The sequence below is a fragment of the Sphaerodactylus townsendi genome, linkage group LG01, assembly GCF_021028975.2.
Source record: "Sphaerodactylus townsendi isolate TG3544 linkage group LG01, MPM_Stown_v2.3, whole genome shotgun sequence".
In the NCBI taxonomy this organism is placed as follows: Eukaryota; Metazoa; Chordata; class Lepidosauria; order Squamata; family Sphaerodactylidae; genus Sphaerodactylus; species Sphaerodactylus townsendi.
The window spans coordinates 58,778,710-58,801,789 of NC_059425.1; the positions used below are offsets into that span (position 1 = coordinate 58,778,710).

The following is a 23,080-nucleotide window of genomic DNA, read 5'->3' on the forward strand; positions in this document are numbered from 1 at the left end:
TAATTTTTTGATTAAAATGATTTATAATAACTTTATAGGAACATTTTGTACCTATCCCTTATCTGATTACAGAGGTGGCACACAGACTGGCTCATTAGACAGAAGTAATGAGCCAGTCCATGTGCCACCTCTAATTAGAGAAGAGATACAGTAGGGATAACTGTAGCTGTCAATTTGTGCTATAAAGATGAAAGGTATGTTTTCAAGATTATGTGCCTTCTACACAATTACTGTTTGGTATTCAAAATGACATTGTCAACAAAAAGTATGTCAAAATGAGAATTTCCAGGTTATGATGTACAGGGTTCCAGTGGTTCCATTGGAATAAATCAATTGTTCTTAAAGCCAGATGCATTTAGGACTTAGCTCCAAATTCAGTATGTTATGTGCCAGTGGTACTCAGCCTTTATAAATCCGCAGAACCAATTCATCACCAAACAGTTCACCAAGCAGAATTGCAGGGAGCTGCAAAATCATTTGTATCATTTATGATGGCATTGCTCAGAACAATGAGAAAAATATTTTATTTTCACATCACCAAATATTCAGTCAGAACCATTACTGCAGCTTCTTTAGATGTTACTTTTGTATTTTTAAAAATTGCACAACAGGCTTGTGGATGAAGGAACTTCAAAACCAGTATGTGTAGTTAGAGTACTGTCCTAGGTCTTTTCCACATGGGCGGAATAGAGCGCCCCAGGGACGGCAAAAACGCCATCCCTGGGGAAGTGTTCACACAAAAACGCCATCCTGGCCACCCCGGAGTGGCGTGAAGCCGTTGCTTTAAAGCTCGCTCATTGAGTGAGGTTTTTGAAAAGTGGCATCTTTCCCCCAGCGCAGTGCAAACCACACTGGCGGGACTCAGCCACTTTCCCCGTTGCCTCCACTGACCTGCCTATCCAGCGCCGCTCTGGAGGGCTGCAGAGACCCACCCACACTGCCCTCCAACCCCTGGAGGTCGGAGGGCAGCGTGGGCGGGTCCCTGCAGCCCTCCAGAGCAACGCTGGAAAGGCAGGTCAGTGGAGGTGACGGACCGATGTGGTGGATTCGGTGTGGCGGATCTGCGGGGCTGCTCGCACGCTGCCGTGCAAGCAGTCCCCGAGCCTCCACCAGTATGCTGGCATAATTTATGCCGTTGGAGCTGCGTTTCCGCCGCCATGCAGAAAGGGCACTAGACTAGAGGGTTTTACTGCCAGACATAAAGATATAAAGATTCTTCAGATCCAGCAATGTTTAATTTAGGAGGGATTTCATAACTGCATCATTAAAGAGATCAAGTGTTACTCCTTTAATCAAGCCAGTGGCCTTCAGCAAAGGGTAGCAAGTCAAGCACAAGCAAGTGTGGTAGGCCTCAGCCTTTCAAGGAACTTGTCTACATCTTCAGGCCACCAAACTGAAACTCATCAAAGCCAACGCCATTAGTTTGATCTCTGGTAACATTCTGAGACTATGCCATATAATTAGTGGTGTCTAGTTGCTAACTGTTATGAGAAATTTTAAGGAGCAGAAAATTTTCACATATTTGTTAGCTCAGAACCATGATGACTCAAATAGATTCCTTTTAAATGAGGGTTGAAATTATGACTGTCAAGCATTTAATCTGTAGACAAACCTTCATAGAAAATTCAACACTAATGCCTATTTTGGGATTATGTAGCTTGTTTTGTAACCTTCAGGTGTGCTGGCTGATTATTATTTCATTTGATTGATGATTCAGAATGATCAGCAAATATCTCTCAATGGTAATGCTAGGAGAGGGGTTTGAGGTTGCAAATAAGTAAGGTAAGTAAAGTCTGTGGGATTCAAAGCCTGGAAATTTGGCTTTAAAGAACTGCAAAGTAACCCTGGATTTTTAAAATCCTTGGTCATATGTAATCTGTGATGTTTGCCATATCAGTTTCACCTGACTAAAACTATTTACAACAATAAATTAACTACCAATGCTTCCAATACAAATAGATGGTGCCTCATCTATTGTCTTTCCTCCACTCTGAAACTATTCCTTTATTTCTCTCCTCTGTTTCCTAACTTTTAACCAGTGGTCAACTCTTATTCCACCATCGCTATTTTTTCTTTTGTTTCTTTAAGTTTCTTCTCATTTGATAAGGGGAATTTTGACCTCACTCAACTTTCAGAATTCTTAAAACAGTGGCAAGGATATACATTTTGACACCTGTTCCGCATTTTTTTTCAGATCTGTAGCTCTGACTAAAAAACACTTTGTTGTGGCACTGATATTTCCTTAATGGCTGTACATTTTTAGGAGGTAACTCTCTTTAACATACCCTCTTTTTTCAGATCTGAGGGAACACCTTCAATTTACAAATCAGGAGAGATTAAAATCAACTGGGGGGGGGAGGGAAATGACAAATGTTTAATGTTGTTGGCGGAGGGTACACCGCCAACAAATCAGGTGGAATAACTGAATTAAGATTTTTTTTTAAACCGAGATAGGAAGAATTCAGACCAAAACTTTGCACAGTGCTAATAATTTGTCTGCAAAATAGCCTCAAGATAGCAGAATAATTAGATGTAACAATAAATGCCTAACCAGCTTGGGGGTATTTTTGTTTCCTGTTTTACTCTTACATCATCCTCTACCCTAAACACAATGGATCTTATGACCTCAGAGTGGAAGAAAAGAAGATGACAAGGAGGCAAACCTACTCTTGCTGAAACTGTTTGGAAGAATACAAGACACTTCTCTCTCACATCTCACTCCGTGTACTTGACTGCTGACAATGATGTCACATATGGAGTTAGTCTGGCCCATTAACAACTTGTCAAGATAGGCTCCAACCCTTGCAGGCTTAAAAAAGCTATTGTCGCTGGTCTAGGGATAAGCTCTATAGACTGAGGGAAACTGTGGCTGCAAACCAGCACAAAGTTGCTCTTACAAAAGCTGCTTGAAGTAACAGGATCTTCAGAATTTAATTATGTATAGGCCAGAACAGGAACACATATTACTTTTTACTCAAAACACTTTTTTCCTGATAAACCATATACCCTAGACAGGTAAAAATGAAAAGCATCAGGCTCAGTCAGTGACAGTGCTACTGAAGTGATGATTATAGCACATTGCTTGCTATGACTCCTTGAATGGTGTGGAAACGTAACAGAATTTCAGTCGTAGGCACACTGACTTAAAATTATCTTGCACTAAAATGAGTGGCTCAAATGTCAGGGGTTCTGGTCAAGGAACTTTACCATTGGGCCCAGATTACTTAGTGTCTGTGCTACTATAGTTGCATACAACAGGGACATCTGGCTTGATCTCTACTACATTTCAGCATCACCACTAAGGATGACTAACAGTTTAGTAGGAATGAAATGCTACAAGAAACCTAAAGGGTGACACTGGTCCTATTAAAGTACTAACTCTGGCTCCTTGCTCTGAACAACTCATGGTACATTGGGGTGTTCTCATACTGCCCATGCCTACCTGCTTCTTTGCTCAACTACCAGCTTGTCTCCAAAGCAATAATAGGCCTGATAAAGGAGTTACCTATAAATGTTTATAGGATCACTGTGACAGAATTTCAGAATCTAAAGAAGGAATAAAGTGTGCAGTCATATACATGGCAAATAAAGCAGATATGAAAAATTAGCAAATAGTTATCTAGTGTTATTTTGCTGTGCAATTGAATAATAAAATAATATTTATCCATCCATATTTTAACTTACCATTAACATTTTGTCCAACTTGCCATTCGCCATCAACAGAGGGATCTGTAATTAACCCTACAAGACTTCTGGAATCAAAAGCTGTGTTGTCCTCTTCCAAACCATTTATGAAAAAACTAATTCTGGTGTAGTGAACCTATATAATATATAATATATATATGGAGAAAACATGCAAAAATAATTTGTAATTTTTTTATTAAAAAGATCACCATACCACCTTGTAAGAAGAGCCATGCTGGGTCTGACCAGTGGTCTATTTGGTCCAGCAAACTGTTTCACACAGCAGCCAACCAGCTGCTCTACAGGACCAGCAAATTTGGCATAGAGACCAAAGCTCTCCAAGATGCTGCCTCCCAGCACTGACATAAGTCGAATCCCCATTGCCATTCTAGTTAGGTTTTAGGACACAAATTAACGAGCTCAGGTTTGAGGAGGATTACTCGGTCGAATTTCACTCAATACCGTCTTAGCCAGGTTTCAGAACACAAACTAACCAGGTTTGAGGTCATTTGTGTTCTGAAACCTGGCTAAGACGGTAGTGGGGATTCGACCGGGGAGGTCGTCCCTCAAACCTGGTTAGTTTGTGTTCTGAAACCTGGCTAAGACGGTAGTGGGGATTCGACCATAAAGAAGTTTGCTATCTCTCCATTCTTCAGAGGTGGACCAGTTGGTGATCCCTGCCCCCAAAGTGATCCATCTGGCCTCAACAAAGGCCTGGACTTTTACAGTCCTGGCCCCTACTTGGTGGACAGGCTCCCAGGTGAGATCAGGGCCCTGTGGAACATACAGAGTTTCTGCAGAGCCTGCAAAATGGACCTGTTCCATCAGGCATTTAGCCAGCCGGGATAACATAGGATATTCACTACAAACAATATCTGGCCTCCCGTGGGTGCAGGGAAGAGAGAGATGGGGGAAAATAAAAATTCTGACGCTGTCAACAAAATAGGTTTTTAACTTGGTGAGGGTGAACTGTTGTAGTAGTTGGTAGCTGGTTAATGTTTTAATGTATTTATTGATGTGAACCGCCCTGAGCCCCTAGGGGAAGGCCAGTATATAAATTGAATAAATGAATAAATAAACAAGTTCACCATAACTCATAGCCAGTGAGGGCCCTATTCTTCATGAAACTTTTTTCTCTTTAATACCATCCGCATTCACAGATATCACTATATCCATTAGCAGTGAATTTAAACATTTAATTAAACTTGAGCAAAGAAGCATTTCCTTTTCACTGTCCTGGACTGACTACCATCAACCTCACTGGGTACCCGAGTTCTAATATTATGAGAGAGGGAGAAGTAGCCTGATGTGCATGGAGTACATTGTGAATGCACAACTGAGAGTCAATCAAAGGAGGTGGGGAGAGGAAAACAGGAGGTTGGGTAAACTGGCCAGCTCAAGTGCCAAAGAGCTTTGCGGTGCTTTCCTATAGCCACTGACTGCAACTGAATAAGAAAAATGTCACTTTGCATCAGATGGCACTGCTAGTACCCTGTAGGGGAAGATTTGTATGGGGCAGGGGAATGAGTTGCCATTTACCTCATCCATTTACCTTATGAACCCTCAGCTTTAATGAGTACTATAAAAAAATTTAACTGGCCTCACTGGTACTATCATTGTTAGAGAATCTTGCAGACATACTGATAAAACCTATTAAGAAATAACCATCATATTTGAGGCCTACCACCTGCGTGTGTGAGACCCCCCCCCCTTCTTGGTTATTTAAATTGGGGGGAGGGTCTGAGAAATAGTTAATGCCTCCTTGAGAGAGGGAGTGATCACCCTAACTTTGAAACAGGCTTCTAAGATCTAAAATCTCAATTACTCAATAACTATCTGAAATGCATATTCTTTATTTATTTTACACATTTAGACAACACAGACAAAAAAGGGAAAAAAACCCAAAACTAATCCTGCTCCCCTACTATACTATAATAATTTTAAAAGCATTTCAATAAAAGAAAAAGAAGAAGAGGAGGAGGAGGAGTTTGGATTTATATCCTCCCTTTCTCTCCTGCAGGAGACTCAAAGGGGTTTACAATCTCCTTGCCCTGCCCCCCTCACAACAAGCACCCTGTGAGGTGGGTGGGGCTGAGAGAGCTCCGAGAAGCTGTGACTAGCCCAAGGTCACCCAGCTGGCATGTGCGGGAGTGTACAGACTAATCTGAATTCCCCAGATAAACCTCCACAGCTCAGGCATTTCAATAATTATCACCCAGTTTCAAATTTTTCCATTTTTGAACAAGTTCGGTGATGGCTGGACAACTGCAAATTTTCCTGAATGGGGCAGATTGTTAAGATAATTTCCAGACTGATTTTTGGCCACATTAGGGAAATGAAACAGCCTTGGTTGCCTTGGTGAATGACCTGTGCAGAGAGATGGACAAAGGGAGTATGACTGTCTGTCAGTTGATTCTCTTGGCAGTTTTCAATACCACAGGCGTACTAGAGTACTCCTAGTCTTTTGGAAAACTCTTGAATCTTTTCCATGGCTGGCCTGCACAGTCTCAATGTGGGACTGAACAGAAACCATAACAATGAATGAATGTAATCATTGTTAGTAGAGACTATACCCTCCTTTCATTTAGAGGATGGAGTAACCAAGAACTCACCATCACAGTAGTGCTTTGTGTTTCACAGGGGAACCCAAACCAAAGTTACATCCTTCTAAATTCATTGATTTAGAAGGTTGTTGCTATGTGTTGACACAAAGCTATTATTCCAACTATTTTTGGAGGACCATATTCCAATCACAAGATAGATTTGCAATATTAGAAGTATTTATTTCTGCAAAACATTTCTACACTGCCACTAATCCAGCCTTCAGAAGCAGGGCATCTGAAAGCGGTCAGAGTGGTTAGGTTGTTTCAAATGGGAGCAGGTTGTTCTTATGTATTCTTCCAGTGACTTGTTTGTATATATAAGGCCTCTGTGTTTATAACCACATATAGCAGTGAAATTGTGGACCCTAACCTGTATCATAATTCTTATCACATATGTGTAAAAATTAAGAAATTATCACCTCATTTTAAGAGTGTACCATGGAAAATACTACTCGAGCTCAGCTAACAAGTGAAATGTGAAGCAGACCTTACCCATCTCTCCTGTCATATATTAACATTTTTTATGACTGGATATTGACTCAATATTGTGTTTAAAATTAAACATTCACTGTGCTTCACACTAAGACCAATATAACTACCACAGAAAAAATCAAGAATTTCAAAGCACCTTCAATCTATTTTCTATCTTTCAAACTGGGGCATGGTGAATTGAAATGAATCGCCAACAACCTCTCAACAGCACATTCAGATGAAACATTTATGTTGAGTAATTAGCTTTTAGCCATGTTTTACCCAAGAGGGTATATATGATGCTCTGGTACTTCTGGGGGAAGTCACAGGGTAAAGTCCATATTAGCTCTGAATAAACTGTTTAATCCAGCATAGCATAGCCATTTTCTCTGAAGTCACTTTGGAGTTTAGAAATAAGATGATATCCTCTATCTGATTTTCTGAGCTGTATTTTGAAACAAAATTTCACTATAACCAAGAAAACTCACAAAAAAGGCAATTACAGCTATTACACAACTGTAAAGCTGTCTAAGAGTCATTCTCAGTAGTTGGCAGACAGGCAAACGGTTTGGGGGTTCAGCTCCCAGGTGATAGCAGCTGTCAAACATGGCATTTTAGCCACTTGAACATTTGCTGTGAAGTTTGCAGCATTTCTAATAGCAACTTAGGCAACATCAAAGAACCTAGTTCAGGACTGCCTGCTCCTTGATTTTCTGCTTGACCCTGATTATTCCTCTTGCTTCTGGCTTCTCTGGACCCACTGCTTGCTTCTCAGATTTATTCTTGAATACTGTTGGAGTATTCTTGTCCTATACTCTCCTGCCTCTGGTTCTACTGATCATTTACTGGGATGACCTCTTTTTTTGCTCACAACTAGGGGCAGACTGGGAGAAAAAACAGTGCTGGAGAAGGGCTCCAGTCTTTCATCCTGCATTGCAAAGGAGGGAGAAAAATGCCATACCACATACAGCTCTGCTAGGTCCTCATGCGGTTCACCAAGGCTGGGGACTAGGGTTGTTCAAACTCCTCTGGGTTTGGATCACCTCAAAATCACTAGGTGCCAACAAGTGGAGGAGGAGGAGGAGGAGGAGGAGGAGGAGGTAGAAGAAGAAGAAGAAGAAGAAGAAGAAGAAGAAGAAGAAGAAGAAGAAGAAGAAGAAGAAGAAGAAGAAGAAGAAGAAGAAGAAGAAGAAGAAGAAGAAGAATTGGTTTTTATACCCTACTTTTTACCACCCTAAGGAGTCTCAAAGTGGCTTACAATCACCTACCCTTCCTCTCCTCCCAACAGTCATCCTGTGCAGTAGGGGGGTTTGAGAGAGTTCTGAGATAACTGTGACTAGCCCAAGGTCACCAAGCAGGCTTTATATGACAGCGAAGAGAATCAAAGATTATGGCCCATCACTCAACCAGTATACCATGCTGCTAGTCACTGATTTGTCAACTGTTTGGATTGACTGACCAGCCATTTGCTGGAGTTTGTGGGCTGTGGGGGAATGGCTACACAACAGCATTTAACATAAATTCAATTTTCAGGCATATGTTGTCTCTTATATTCCAGTATCACCGCTGCACAGACAATTATCTTCTCTGAAACCATGTTAATCAGCCCCATTGAAAGGGGAGGGGAATCCACTGATGGGAATGGCATCCCCCTCCCCCTTTCTCCCTTTCCCCCTCACCCCACCCCAGCTAGGGGGTTTCTTCAGGCAGCAAAGCAGCCAGCTGAAAAAGCTTTTTTTTCAAATGACTGCTTCGCCAGCAGAAGAAGGTAAGTGAAAGGGGGGAGGAGGAGGGGCTCCCCAAACCCCTCCCCCTTTCCCCCCTCGCCAAGCCCCAGCCAAGCTACTTTTTCCACAGGCAAAGCAGCAGGCTGAAAAAGCCTTTTTTAAATTAATTTTTATTTAGTATTTTCTTTTTCACAAACATCCAATTACATTCATCTATATCACAGTAACTTGTCATATTTATATACAATTTCACATCTAACCATCAAATATTAGCTGACAATTCAATATATTTATTTCTAATGCTGCTGCTATTAACTCTATATTAACTCTTTAATATCTATTCTGTTTGTACATTCTAAATTTGACATCACCTACTATATTCTATTGGTAAACATGTATATTTTGTCTTTTTTAATATAGTGTCACTCCAGTTCCCATATTCCATTTTATTTCTATCATTAAAAATGACCCTTCTGTATCATTACATATTTCTTTGAAATTGTAAATTTATTTAACATATAATGTCACTCTAGGAAAGAATTTGGTATCATTTTATTGAGTGTTTTGAAGGGGTGGGGCTGTGGGGAAAGGGGAGGGGCCAAGGGGGTGCCTGGGCACCATTTTGTCCTTGGCAGCATTTTCTCACCCCACGCCTCTGATCTAGGCTTTACTATTTTACCTTCCTGTCCAGTGAAACCAGTACAATCAGACTATCCCAGCAACCCCTGGCAGAAAGACATAAGTGAAGGAAACAGTAAAGGGATTTATGTGGGCATGTATGGGCAGATGTTTTAATCAAACAGCCAAAATTAACCCACTTTCCCATGCATCCCCCCACCACTGAAATTAGAAAAATTGGTGTGTAATTCCCTCAACAAAAATGTTCGTGAAACATGTTCCACTTCATCTCAACACAAGTCTTTCAGAAGATTGGCTTTCTGGCAACCAGAATAGTGTTTCATCTGATGCATTACAGGCTCCTTGGCCAGGTTTGCTTCTCCAGTATGGTGGACTTGAAGATCTAACTCTAGACTGTTGACATATTTTGGTTGCCTCTATTCCCCATCTCTGCACTTCTGATTCTGACCCTACTTCCTCTCTTTAAAAATTAGTACTGTTTTCTTTTTCTTAGACTAACTGAGGATTCACTCATAAGTAGCAAGCTCAGATCTCAATATGACAAGTCCAGCCTAACATGATAGTTATCACATTGAAACTTTTTGACTGTATGCCCCACTCCAATACCTTCCATCAACAGGAACAAGAGGAGAAGGCAAGGAATATCTTACATGGTTGTTCTTCTTGTTGTGGCAAGGTTAATTATTAACATGTCTCAAGCATTCCCCATTAGCTTTAATGTTAGGTATTCCTAGTTTTCCATATATAGTTGGAAAGAAATAATCAGAGCACTTTAGCCAGTATCCACATTTTGAGATAAGTACGAAGAAGCACTACCTGAACATGTGAGATTGCATAATGAAAGCATTTATCATGAAAGAATGTTTTGGGTTGAATCTTGCACAAAAGTCCCACAAATGGATGGAGGGTGATTTTTCCCAATTCCCCCCATACTATTCTTGGGGGTCTCCCATCCTGCAGAAGTAGCATTTCACAGAGCATCTTAGGCTGCTGCTGGAGAGGCAAAAGAAATTGTAGTCCACTGATAGAAATCCTTCCAACAGCAGAAATGCCATCATTCCATCACAGTTGGAAATCCTTCCAACAGCATTCAAGCCATCATTCATTGCAGAGGAGCTAATGTTGCAATGGTGCCCCAACTGAGAAAAGGTTATTTGTGTGCAATAGCATCTTCCATACAAGAAAATGCATTTCTACACAGTACCAATGAACATCTGAATGCCATCTACATCATCAACTTCAACTGTCCAGATACTTATTTTGATAAGCATGGAGACAGGAATCTCACAGTTGTCATATGCAACTAATGATAAAGTTGGGGAGACCATAGTGTCCACGCAGTCATTGATCACTATTTCAATGAATGGTTTGTTTATTTTTTAAAAAAACCTTGACAAATATTCATATATTAAAGCCTTTACTAACGCATTGTCTGTTTGAAAAAAACACACTGGAAATTCTGAGGCATTTGTTGGTCCTTTTGCTGCTGCTACTGTTCTTGCTGCCAGTTTGTAGAAACATATTTTCATTGTGCATAAACAGGTACTCAGGAATTTAAAGGGATGACTGCTGAATTACCTCTCCAAGATGCTGAGAGAAGCTAGTGTGCTTTAGTCTGCCTTGAAATCCACTCTAATCAAATCAAATGGGACTGGAATAATTGCCTCCCTGAAACAGTGGTTGAAGGAGGACAAACAAAAGGCTTGTAAAAAGCCAGAATGAATGGGATGCAAAAGCAAAAGGAGGCCCCTGAAAAATTCATTTGGAAAATCAGAACATGAACATTCAAAATGCCATTCCACTGTCAATAAAAGCCGCACAAATTCTGACCAAGATAAACAGCCACAGTTATCTATAAATCTAGTCTGAACAGTAATTATTAGTGCTTCAGGCATTATAGGCTGTATTAGTATTTTAAGTAAGAAAATATGATATAAATAGAAAATGGATTTTCATGGATAAAATTTTCATTCCTTAAATTAAAAAAATTAAAATGCTGAGGTTTATTATTTTTATTTCCAGAAGCAGTCAATGCTGCACAAGTTTAAAATACAAAGAATTACTGCCCTTTCACTGAATAAAAATCTGAAGGGTATTATCATAATGGCTAGGCAGTGCAATTTGGTTCAACAAAAATTGTCGCATTTGGAAAATTCAACAAAAGTTGTCACATATGGACATTTTCCTAATCTAAAAGAATTGGTCTTATTTTGTTTTAGCATTGTCTACTGATGCAGCAATGTATATCAAACACTTGAAGATTTTACTTTGTTGTAATATAAAGCCTTCCTTAACATCTGATGCCTCTGTTCGTGTGTGTGTATGTGTGTGCGTGTGTGTGTGTGCTGCTTGCAATGTTTTTCTTTTTCCATCACACATTTTTTACAGCCCGTTACTGTCTTACGGTATTTGACTGTTATCATTATAAAAGATACAAGGCTTTTCTACTTTGTTATTTGTAGCATTATCTCATGTTTTACAACATCTTTGCACACAAACACAGGCAACATGAAATATAACTAGTGAAAAGTTCTCAGTGGTATTAATGCATAAAAAAGAATGTGGTTCCATCTCCACTGTCTTTACCCAGCCAAAAGCTGATGAACAGCCAATTTTCCTTTATCACATTAGCACAGCCATGAGGGAAACGCATTTGTTCTAGTCAGCTACACTAAAGATACTATTACCAATCTAACATATACATGTTTTATATCAGCAGTATTCTCAGAGTATGAGAGAGCCAACAATATATTAACACTAGCATGACAGTTTATTTAAGAAAAGAAAATTGTCTCTGTAGAGGGACAGAAGTTAGAAATGTATGGCTAAAGCTCAGTGTCACTGGTCTAATAAAGGTAATAATTCTTCAGCTTTCTTTATAGCAGGTAACACTCCTGTGACAGTTCTGTCATATCATTCAAATAAAAATGTTGTCTTTTACAAGTTTAAGTGCACCTTTATTTTTAAGTCAGAAATGAAACACATCTTATATTCTCTTTTCATTGTAGCAACATTCGTGCTTTGTATTTCAGGATGAGCCAGCCTGCCTATATTAAAAATGTACTTATTACAATAATTCAGAATAATGTTCAGTTATGGTTCCTATAAGGTCTCACTCTGTTCTCAGTACACAGCCAGCATCTTTCTCTATTTACAAGACTGAGCTAAATACCATATTTAACTTGAAAGGAAGATGACCCTGAGTAAGACACTCCCCCAAAAAATTATACACAAAAAGGTTTTTTTAATTACTGGACATAACTCTAATGTATGCAACTTTAAGATAATCCTCTCTCTTTATGTAACACTTGGGAAATAACCATGTCTTGCATTTAAGTAAATACTGTAGTAGGAATTCTGTATGGCAAAATGGACAAGGAAGGAAGAATAGGTCACAAAATATGAGAACATTTAATATTTTTAAAATTTGTGACGAATTTCATGTTTTCTTCCCTCAGTCCAGTCTTTTCAGATTAAATGGACCTTAAGTTGAGTTTTATACTATGCATTTCCTAGTCAATCCTAAAGAATTCCTTTCCTTTTATCCAATAAAAGCTCTATGATACATCGATCTTGAACAGTGAATAGCTGTTACTAATCACTTATCACCCAATAGACTATAGGAGTTAAAAAAATTGCAACTGATAGAGTTCTTTTTGGATCCTTGTCAATGAGTAGATATATGTCTAGGTCAAAAGAATATATTAGAATGAACTGGTGAACACAGTGAAATATAATACCTCCTGAGATTAGCATACAAAGGACACTCCAAAAGAATATGTGCAATGGTGTTGATCTTACCTAAGAAATGGGCAGATTCTGGATAAGATGAACCTTCCACTCATAACTGTGAAGCAGTGGGTACTTAGTCTGGCCAGAGTGAATACTCTTAAAAGGTAGATAGGTATAGGAGGAAAGAGATTTTGGATGGGCAGGTTTTTGGATGGTTCATCTAAAAATAGGATGAACAGATGTTGTGTGCTCTAAATGCAGAACATTGGTGATGAATTAATCTTACATGATATTTGACCAAAGCAAATGCTGAATGAAGGGCCAACATCCTGGATAGTCCACATTAACATCAAGAGCCAAGAGGTTCTCAAAAATAATCTTAAACCATATTGACCTGTAACGGTCCTCTTTCAGGAGAGTTTGATAGCCCTTATTGCAGAAATATGACTTGATGAACAATCTAACTGCTTGTAACCAAACCTTTGACTCAAGGGAAGGTTGACCCAGTTCTGAATGAAGAGTCAAAGCAACTACGCAATGAAGAATGTATAATAATTTCTGCAGAAAGAGTATAAGATGGTCAACATTTTACTTAACCAAAACAAAACCTAAATAATATATATTGTTAAACTGGATGTTTGTAAAACTGAGTGTTATATAAATGCAGCAGCCATTATGCATTTGCTAATACTTCAGTGTCATAACTGTCCTTGTTATTGAAAAAGTTTATATTTCACAGACTTGGAAACCTAAAGGAAGTCACATGTAGCATGGATCTGTTATAGAACCTGGGAGCATACCTTCACATAGGCCCTTTCCGCACAGGCGGATTATGGCGCCCTGGGGATGGCAAAAACGCCTTCCCCAGGGAGCCATTCGCACAGGGGGCGCAGCTGCTTTACAGCCGTGCCGCCCTCGCGCCGCCGAATCGGGCGCTGGTCGCCATTTCCTAACCTCACTTGGTAAGCGAGAGGTTTATGGGAAACGATGGCTTGGAGCCGCTGCCATGCAAATGGCAGCGGCTTCCAGGCGCCTTCCCTCCCCCACGACCGGGCGACTTACCTGTCCTGCGGCCCTTCTGCGCGTCGCTGGAGGCCTGGGGACACGCCCCCTTTGCCCCGCTAATTCTGGAGCTGCCGCGCAGGGCGGGGGGCGGTGTCCCTCGGCTCCTCGGCAATGTGCCGGAGGGTCATGAGGGATCTTCATTTTCGGTTTTATCTGACGATCGGTCAGCTCTGTAAGCACGTTTTGGCCGAATTTAATCGCCGTGTGAATGGTCCCAGAGGGGTCGGGTCGGCGTGGACTACGCCGACCCGACCCCTTCTGCCTCCGTGCGGAAACGGCCATAGTCTTTGTAGATATAACCTTTGTTCGAACATATCCAAGGAGGAGATCCCACACAGGAAGCAGAGCTTTCTCTCTAAGCCTTCCCAAACAGGCACACTAAACACCACAGTTCTTAAAACCCTTTCTGTCACTGGGGTTTTTATCAACAGTAAAGGCACTGGCAAGCACAGCATTAGGGTAGACCTTACCAGTCTACAAAATCATACTGCAAAAATAGTGGGAAAAGACTGCCTGACTTTTTTCCTCCAATATCTCCTTTGCTGGTTAAGTGCACTCTCGGATCACTGAACTGAGAACATTCACCTCAATGCCTCTCACAATAACCACTAATACTAGGACATCACTTTCATGTTTGCTTCAAAAATGATTTAAAATGTTAACTTATTTCCTCCAGTTTCAGCAGCTTTTTGAGAGTGATGCCCAAACAAATAAGATTAGAAATGTGACATCATCTCCTTCACTATGGCCGTTTCCGCACGGAATGCGCCGACCCGAAGACGCTGGGACCGTCCGCACAGACGGTCCTGGGAAGAGGTGGGATGCCGGCGCCGCAGACCGCCGGGCGCTCGCGCAGATACTCAAAAAGAAATCCTAGTCTTTGGCGCGTCGCCGAGGCCTGGGGACACGCCCCCTGGCCCTGCGTGCCTGCTCGAGCGGCGCAGGCCAGGGGGGCGTGTCCCCAGGCCTCCGGGCGCATACCGGAGGCCTGTGGACAAGGTAAGTGCCGGGTGGGAGAGGCGGCGTGAAGTCGCTGCCGCTCGCTCGGCAGCTGGCTTCAGCGGCTGCAAGGTGATTTGCCCGAAAAGAACGCTTCCCAGCGTTCTGGGAATATGCCGGCTTCAGGCCGGGCGGGCGGCACGAGGGCGGCGCGGCTGCGCTGCAGCTGCGCCCCCCGTGCGAATGGCGGCCTAAAGACGGCGTTTTTACCGTCTCCAGGCCGTCATTTTCTGCCCGTGCGGAAACGGCCTATGTGATCTTGAACTGGCTTGGTTTGCTCGGAAAGGGATAGGAGCATATTAAATTCAATAAATAAAATATTTTTTAAGTAAGCCTTGTAAGAAAGATGGTGCAGTAGTAGTAATAATTTTCCCCCTGAAAAAGTATCAGATGGGAAAATCAGTGCAGTTGGGTAACAAAAGGTGATCTTTGTCACAATTTAGGAATTTTCAGAAAAGATTTTCTTTTCCCAAATTACTTCTGACCCAAACCCAAAAGAGAAGAGCATCCAGTGCAACTATAGTTAATAATTCCTTATTATAATAACCAAGAAATGCTTAATGTAATATGACTGCTGCATGCAGTGTTTCAAGTCACCATTTATGCCAGTGGATGCTGCGTGGTGAGACTTTACGTACAATAACTCATAACACAAATGGAACCATTTTCTTTCCTCCCACTTTTTCTGCATCCCAATACGGGCACATATCAGGTTCCTTCTGAATAACCTCACTCTTCAGGAATAGACACTGCATTAATTTCAAGGTGAGAAAACAGATTAAGGTTATGACCAAAATGACAGGTCTATGGCTTCCTTGAATGGCTTAATAGAGACAGCAAATCAACAATAGTCACTGATGCAATAGATATAAGAAAATACAATAGATGGTTGAGGGGACAAGAGAGGAAATTAGTGATGCTTCTCCATTACATAATCAGAAAACACAAGGACAGAATCCATCCTCACATTAATCTTCTCTAAATATGGTTGTTTTGACTGAATTGTATTAAGTATGACCCATAAAACCATTTAGGTCCAAGGTGGATATACAGCTATTATAAAATAATAACAATAATTAATAATTAACTATATTTCATCATATGAAATATAAGTTACTAAAATGCTTTGTCTGTGCCAAAATTAAATAAAAACTCTTATACTTCTTTTACAATAGACGTCCAGAGACAAAGAGTTCCACAACTGGATTATCTCCATCTGAAAGCAACTCTTTTTTACTAGAAAGAAGTGGACATTGCAAGTGATACAGCTTAAGGTGAGAGAAAGTTTGTTCAGATATGGAAAACAAGTCATTTGTGAAGAAGATCCCATTACAGAAGAGAATCTATGTCACATGTTGTGAAGGAAGTGAGACTTCCCATGAATTTGTAGTGGAAAACATTTTATCCTAACCAAAAACCCACTGATCTGCTAACTCCAACAATTAGCCCTTAAAACTTTAAAAATAATGTCATATCAGTAGAATTTTAACAACATTGCATTATTTCCACCAACTATGTCCCTGTCTGAAGTAATCTGGTATGCACTGCCTTTATCATTTTCCCTTCAATGAAGGGTGAATCATCACTTTATAACTGTTTTTCTTTCTGAGACCCAAGGTGGGTTTAAAAAAAAGTTGAAGCATTCAATTTCAATTGCAAATAAATCTAACAATGGCCAATAACTAAATGAACAATAAAACAGTAAAAGACCCAAAAGTTCACTTGAAAGTTATACATCTCTTTTATTCTTTGCTCCCCCAACTGTCTTCTCCCTCTGAAAGTTCTGAGGTAAATGATTGGCCATTGGCCATTATTGGCTTTCCCTGTCAGACCACCAGGTTACAATGGGGATTGGCAGACAAAGGGATTGACTTGGCTTTATCCATCTCTATAGGTGAAAAATTCTGTCTATTGTGCAATGTTCCAACACAAACACAACCAAATATGCACACACTATTTTAAAGGTATACGTGCATGTGAATAAGGAAGGACACTTAATCAAGATCAAAATGAATACACATTGGATTTTCCGCTAGAGTGCTGTGTGGATAAATAAGATGTGCACAATCCTGCCATCAAAAATGTAGCTCTAAAAGAAAGCAACCAGGAGAACAGCAACTATAATATATATTATTCACCTACTTGGACATTAGTCTTTTGGGAAGCCAGCTCTTCTTGAACAACATATATGCCAATGACTTCTTTTAATAAACTGCTCACACATGTGCACAAGACTTGGCATATGCACACCTGACTTCCCCAAATTTTCCTTTTCAGCAGCCTCCCTCCACATGCTGAATAACCATATGGCTGAATAACCAAAGGGATTGGCACTGGAATGCTCTGTCATTACTAATATAGGCCAAACTAGGATAATCCCAAATACTATTACATTCTATTTCATGACCAAATGAGGGGTCTCCACTGAAAGTATCCATAGGTCTGAATACCTACCCAAACCTTTGTTGAACAATTCAAGAAGAGGGAAAGTCCATTTCCCCATCAAATATTATTTACATTTCTAATATGAATTAGGTGATTTTGTATTGTGATACATTTTAATTTTACCTTAGAATATTTTAAACATAAGATGAATGGAATAATAAAATATATATATCTCAGTAGCCAATATATATCTCAGTAGCCCAAGGAAAACAGCAAATGTGAGAGATAGCATCTCCCACCTACTGTTGTGCCTGCACCACTGTGTGGCACACCCCGATGGCTTGTCCTGATCCCTCACCTGCTGCTGTCAATCTGACTCCCTTAAGCCTTTCACTTTGCAGGGTGAACATTTCTTTCCCAGGCTCAGGCCAGACTGTTCCCTCCATTTTCCCTCTGTCTGGTCTTCATCCTTTCACCTGCAGTCCTCTTCCCTGCACACTCTCTTTTTCTCTGTTTTTTTCTTTTCCTCTTATTTACTTACTTACTTACTTACTTACTTACTTACTTACTTACTTACTTACTTACTTACTTACTTACTTACTTACTTACTTACTTACTTACTTACTTACTTACTTACTTACTTACTTACATTTATACCCCACGTTTTTCAGGAAACTCAAGGCAGCTTACACTAAAATCCATACAATGCAATAATTAACAACATTTAAAACATCATAAATACAATTAAAACCAACTAAAACACATTTACAATAATTTAGAAATAGATAGGATCACAATACAATACAAGATGAATGGTTAACCATGCCTAGACGAGGACCAAGAAGATATTTCTAAAGAGGACGATGCCCGGCAGGAAAGTTTTGAACTATTTATCAGATGTGAAGTGTATCCTATATTAGTATACATATGACCATGTGTACAAATATGAATTTACAAGATTATACAAATGGGTTGGAATGAGGCATATGAGGGGCCCAGGTGGAAGCTTTGTCTGGAGGTGCACACTGGCTCTCACCAGCCCTGGTTTTTAGTCATATGTCAAACTTTTCATATGTAAAACAGGAGATATGGTTTCCCCCTAATATGAGGGTCAGATTAGGAGAAAACTGCTTCAAACATCAAAGTAAAGATTGGGAATTGCCAGTGTTTATTTTCTCTTACCAGTATGCTTCATTTTTTTTTGTACTAAAAACATGCCTGTCACTTTACAGTGGAACAAGCTGACTAGGTATAAGCACATGCAGGTCTAATTTGCTCCGGAAAGGATTCTAAGGTGCCTTATGAATCACGCACACCTATCTTGCTCCTGCATGGTTCCTCATCACCAGTTTGGTCCTGCATAAACCCTTTGAACATGATGCTGGAAATGGCTGCTACGGTGTTTACAAATGGTACGGTAGCTTCAGGATCAGTGCAATGTCCCATGCTGGGAAACACGATGTAAGTTTTAGTTATGATCTCAAGGTTTATCTGTATTAAGTGTAGTGGGAATATGAACAATTTACCATCTCTTATCCTTTCATATTTCTAATCATTTGCTGTTTTCATTTTAATATTGGATTTGGAAAGAAAACTGACACAACTCAGAGGGACCTTAGCAGATCTAAAGCTTGGGAAGAGATAATGAATTTATATAGCAAGCACATGAGAACAAGAACTGTGTCACTTGAACATGAAAGTACCTCTCTGCACATGTCATAAAGAATTTGTCTGGGGCCTTGTTCTTGAACAGACAAAAAATGCAACTGCCATGTTAACAGAGGAGAAATCAAAGGATGATGTCCATAAGGACAAGCCAGCTCAGCTAATTTACCTGCATAATATTTGACAGGCCAATAGTAACTGGTAACAAAACTCACTGATGAGTCTGTCAATTGTGGAGCAACTTCAGATGAAATTTGTCTTTTATATACCTTAATTTTACATATCTATTGAGGTCATAGAATGGGACTATAATTACTGGGGTGGGGAGAGATGAGGGGTTTACAACTGTTACCCAAGTCCAGGGATTCCTTACAAACACAATGGATTTGAGAGAGATTAAATTTTCAAAGAATATTCATTTTAGAAGAAGCTATCCATTCCACTGAAATTGGTGAGAAGGCTCACACCATGTCCCAAATCAGGACATGAGGCTGAATAACAGTTTTTCAATTTGTAAGATAAAAGGTAGGGGGACAAAACTAAATTCCCTGAAGTAAATCCAAAAGCCATGTAAAAGCATTAATTAGGATCTACAAAGGTGACACAAAACTGAAATAGACATCAACATAGTTCTGAAAAAAGTTTCATTGTATATGTCCCATCACAGTCATGTAATGGTAAAGCCTGAATTCCCATTACTGATATCTTCCCAAAAATGCAGAAGAAAGGCTTCCCATACTCATGTCTTCCCATAATTTCAGGCAACAATTCCCTAATATGTTGATTTTCCCCCTTTTTTCTTTATCTCCTGCCTTCTTCCCAATGGAGATCCAAAGCAGCTTACATCATTTTCCTCTTACTCACTTTATCTTACACTAACCCTGTGAAGAAGGTTAGGCTAAAACTATATGTTCCAGGGACATCTAGCAAGAATCCATGGTAGTGTAGGGATTTGAACCTGAGTCTCCCTTATCATAGCTCAGCACTCCAACTTCTTCACTTCAACAATGGATCTCAACTGTGTAAGTTCAATTCTCATAAGGATCACTGGTAAAAATGTTTTTTTTTTTAAATTTGGTAAATCGATGGATTCTAATTTGCTGTAAACTGCTTGGTTTGTGCTTTTTGCATTCACTGTTAATTTCCATGCTGTTTGGATGGTGGAAAGCAGTGCCTAGATAACTGCTCTCCATCTCTTCCCTAGCACTGTGGTTTATTGTGGTTCTTGTGGATGTAATTAGCAATGGAGGAAAGGAACTCTCTCTCTCTCCCTGGCACAATGCATGACTCATCAATGACTTCCTGCACCTAGTACATACCAAGAACCAGAGCTGGTAGGATGCCTGACATTATGATGCCAAATTCCTGGGAACTAACACCTTCACCCCTGACAGAATTAAAAGACCCTTTATTACAAGGGGAGGAATAAGGGGGGAGGTAGATTCCTATCAGTCAATCAAAGGGCTGACCAGTTTGTCACAGCTGCCACAGTTATTGTCCCGGCAGAGCAGAAATAGCAGGAGGAATGGGGCGAGGGGAATCTTCTACGTCTTGGATACTTAAAGATTTCTAGGGCCTATGCATTGAAGACAAGCATTATAAGCCATGCATCTGAATCCAGAAAGTGCAGCACCCACAGACCATCAAAGGTCGGGACAAAGTGCATAGTCTTTAGTTTATGCCCAAAACACGACAAAGTTCATAGCAAGATTTCTTAGAAGAAAGCTCAATAAGCTTCCTTATAACCACAGAAAAGCCCTCAGGCAGACATCTGCCTAACTGCCAGAAGATGGAACATCCAGAAGACAGTTTCTAGTAGAAGTCCAAACAATTATAATGGTGATGATCCTTTGGACACTTTAGGGCCCCCTTTCAGATCAACACTTTTAATTATATCTAGAAATATACTGAAGGCCAGAGAAGATCTTCAAACATGAGGGAAATTGACATATTGTGAATTTCCATGAACAATTTGGCTTCCAAATTCTGAACCTGCTGACATTTCTGAAGATGTCTCTAAGGCCATTGCACATGTAATAAATTTCCACAGTTTATCCTGGACATCATTAAAACATAGGTAGGTAGATATATATTCTACTAAAATCAGTAAAATTTCTGATTCATGACTGATGATATGATTTCACCTGCAGAAAATAAATTCAAAATATTTCATGTAGGATCATTTGTTCACCAACTCCCCCAACTGCAGTCCAGACTTCTAAAAGAGATTTTCTACCCAGAGTTGCCTAAACATATTTATTTAAATGATAATCTCCTTTATTTATTTTACCAAGACATTTACTTCTATCTGATTCACTATTTTTCAGTGGAGAAAAATCTTAACCTTTAAGATTAAAATTGCTAATTGGAAAAACAAGCCACTATTTTCATTATGAAATTAATCAGTATGACTACATAACTAAAGGTGATAGCTGGCGTGACTAAAACATCAGTTCTTAGTCTATTTAAATATGGACATCCTTATGTATTTATTTTATTTTATTAGATTTATATGTAGTATTAGTTAGGTAACAGAAAATATAAGATATGAAATAAACATTAGGCATCAGCTCTTAAACTCTCTGTCAAGAGTACACCAAGGCTTCTAACCACAGAGTTCAACTGAAGGTAACTATCTGTCAAATGTAATCTGTAAAAGTGAATATGCTTAAGCTAGTGCTATGAATCAACCAAAATTGCTTTGGTCTTATTGACATTCAATTGCAAGAAGTTGCAGCTCATCCAGCCCAAAAGACAGCCTGACAACAGCAAGAGTGCTTTGGTGACAGAAAGCTTTAAATATAGATGCAACTATCATCACAATGCACACTGAACTAAACTTTATGATCCTTCATAACATCATCAAAAACTGGTCAGTCAGTCATCAAATGGGCGCACAGGCCACAAGACCTTGCCGTCATGCTCGGCCTTCTGTGAATTCCTGAAGTTAACAAATCATCACAACTCGTTATGAAGGCATACAAATATGATTGACAGCAAAAGGCCACTTGAATTGTAGCCACAGTCTCACATAACTTTTTTGTACATTAGTGAGTCTTGGTCCAAACAAGCTGGAATTTAATGAGCAGGAGTCATGCCAGCCTGGACTAGAAATCAGAAACTACAGTTCTCTGCCTGGCAAATGGTAAGAATTGGTAAAACCAATGGGGTAGACTAGCTCAGGCTGATTTCACACAGGCAGCAATGGTTTCATGGAACCTCTGCCTCTGTCAACATTTGCAAGGCAGCTGCAGGGGCCAGCCAAGGATCGATGGGATCCCAGAGGCAGTAGGCAGCACAGTTTGCATAGAAATGCTGTGTTTCCATGAGAACCATGCAGCTGAGAATCCCCCCCCCAGAATCCACCCCAAGAATCCCCCCACCTGAGAATCCCTCCTCATCCAAGAATCTCCCCCACCTTCCTGCATGACATGGCAGCTGTCTATTAGAGTACCCCCATCTAATGGCAGCCATCTGGGGAATCCACCATAATGATGGAGGGAAGGAGGTGGAAATTGAAAATTTCCTGATTGCTGTAGTTTGCACAGGCAAGCAGGAAGCATTTGCAACTTGGGTTAATGAAAAAAGTCACTAAACTAGTGATTTTCATTTAACCTGAGTTAAATTTTGGAGGTGAGTTCTGTGGGATTATACTTATTCCCTTGTGTTTATACTTATTATTGTGTTTTAAATTGGAGTTGTCTAGTCATTTGGCTGCCCCCTCCCCTGGAGACAAAAATTTCCTGAGTTCACAGCATTTAGCACAAATCCTCTTATGAGTTGGTGGACATAATATATACAGAACAGGATACCTTCTTCTGGAAAAATGTGACTTCTTAGCTTATGGAAAGCTTTGTGAACTGGGGGAGGGGTAACAGTGCATTCCTAAAGACAATTACACTTTTCTAAACCCATGGGTTCATAAGTGATTATGCTTCTGATTTCCCTGCCAGTTAGTCAGTTTATCTGAGCCTCTGCCTACTAGGTTTGACTTGGGGGAGAGTTAAAAAAACAAAACATTAACTTGCCTTTTAAAATTTGAAACAGTGTGATCCAGTACTACTTGTGAACAGTTACAATGCAAAAAGGTGTAAAAAGTGAAAGTAATTA

At 40.0% G+C, this 23,080-nt stretch overlaps 1 protein-coding gene across 1 annotated transcript in view; it reads right to left on the reverse strand.

Annotated features, from left to right (window-relative positions):
- USH2A (usherin) overlaps nt 1–23,080 on the reverse strand; it is a 646,790-nt gene that overhangs the window by 592,482 nt on the left and 31,228 nt on the right. Inside the window, exon 3 of the mRNA XM_048504848.1 lies at nt 3,685–3,820. Within this exon, the coding sequence (XP_048360805.1) occupies nt 3,685–3,820 (136 nt within the window). The remainder of the gene's footprint in view (nt 1–3,684; nt 3,821–23,080) is intronic.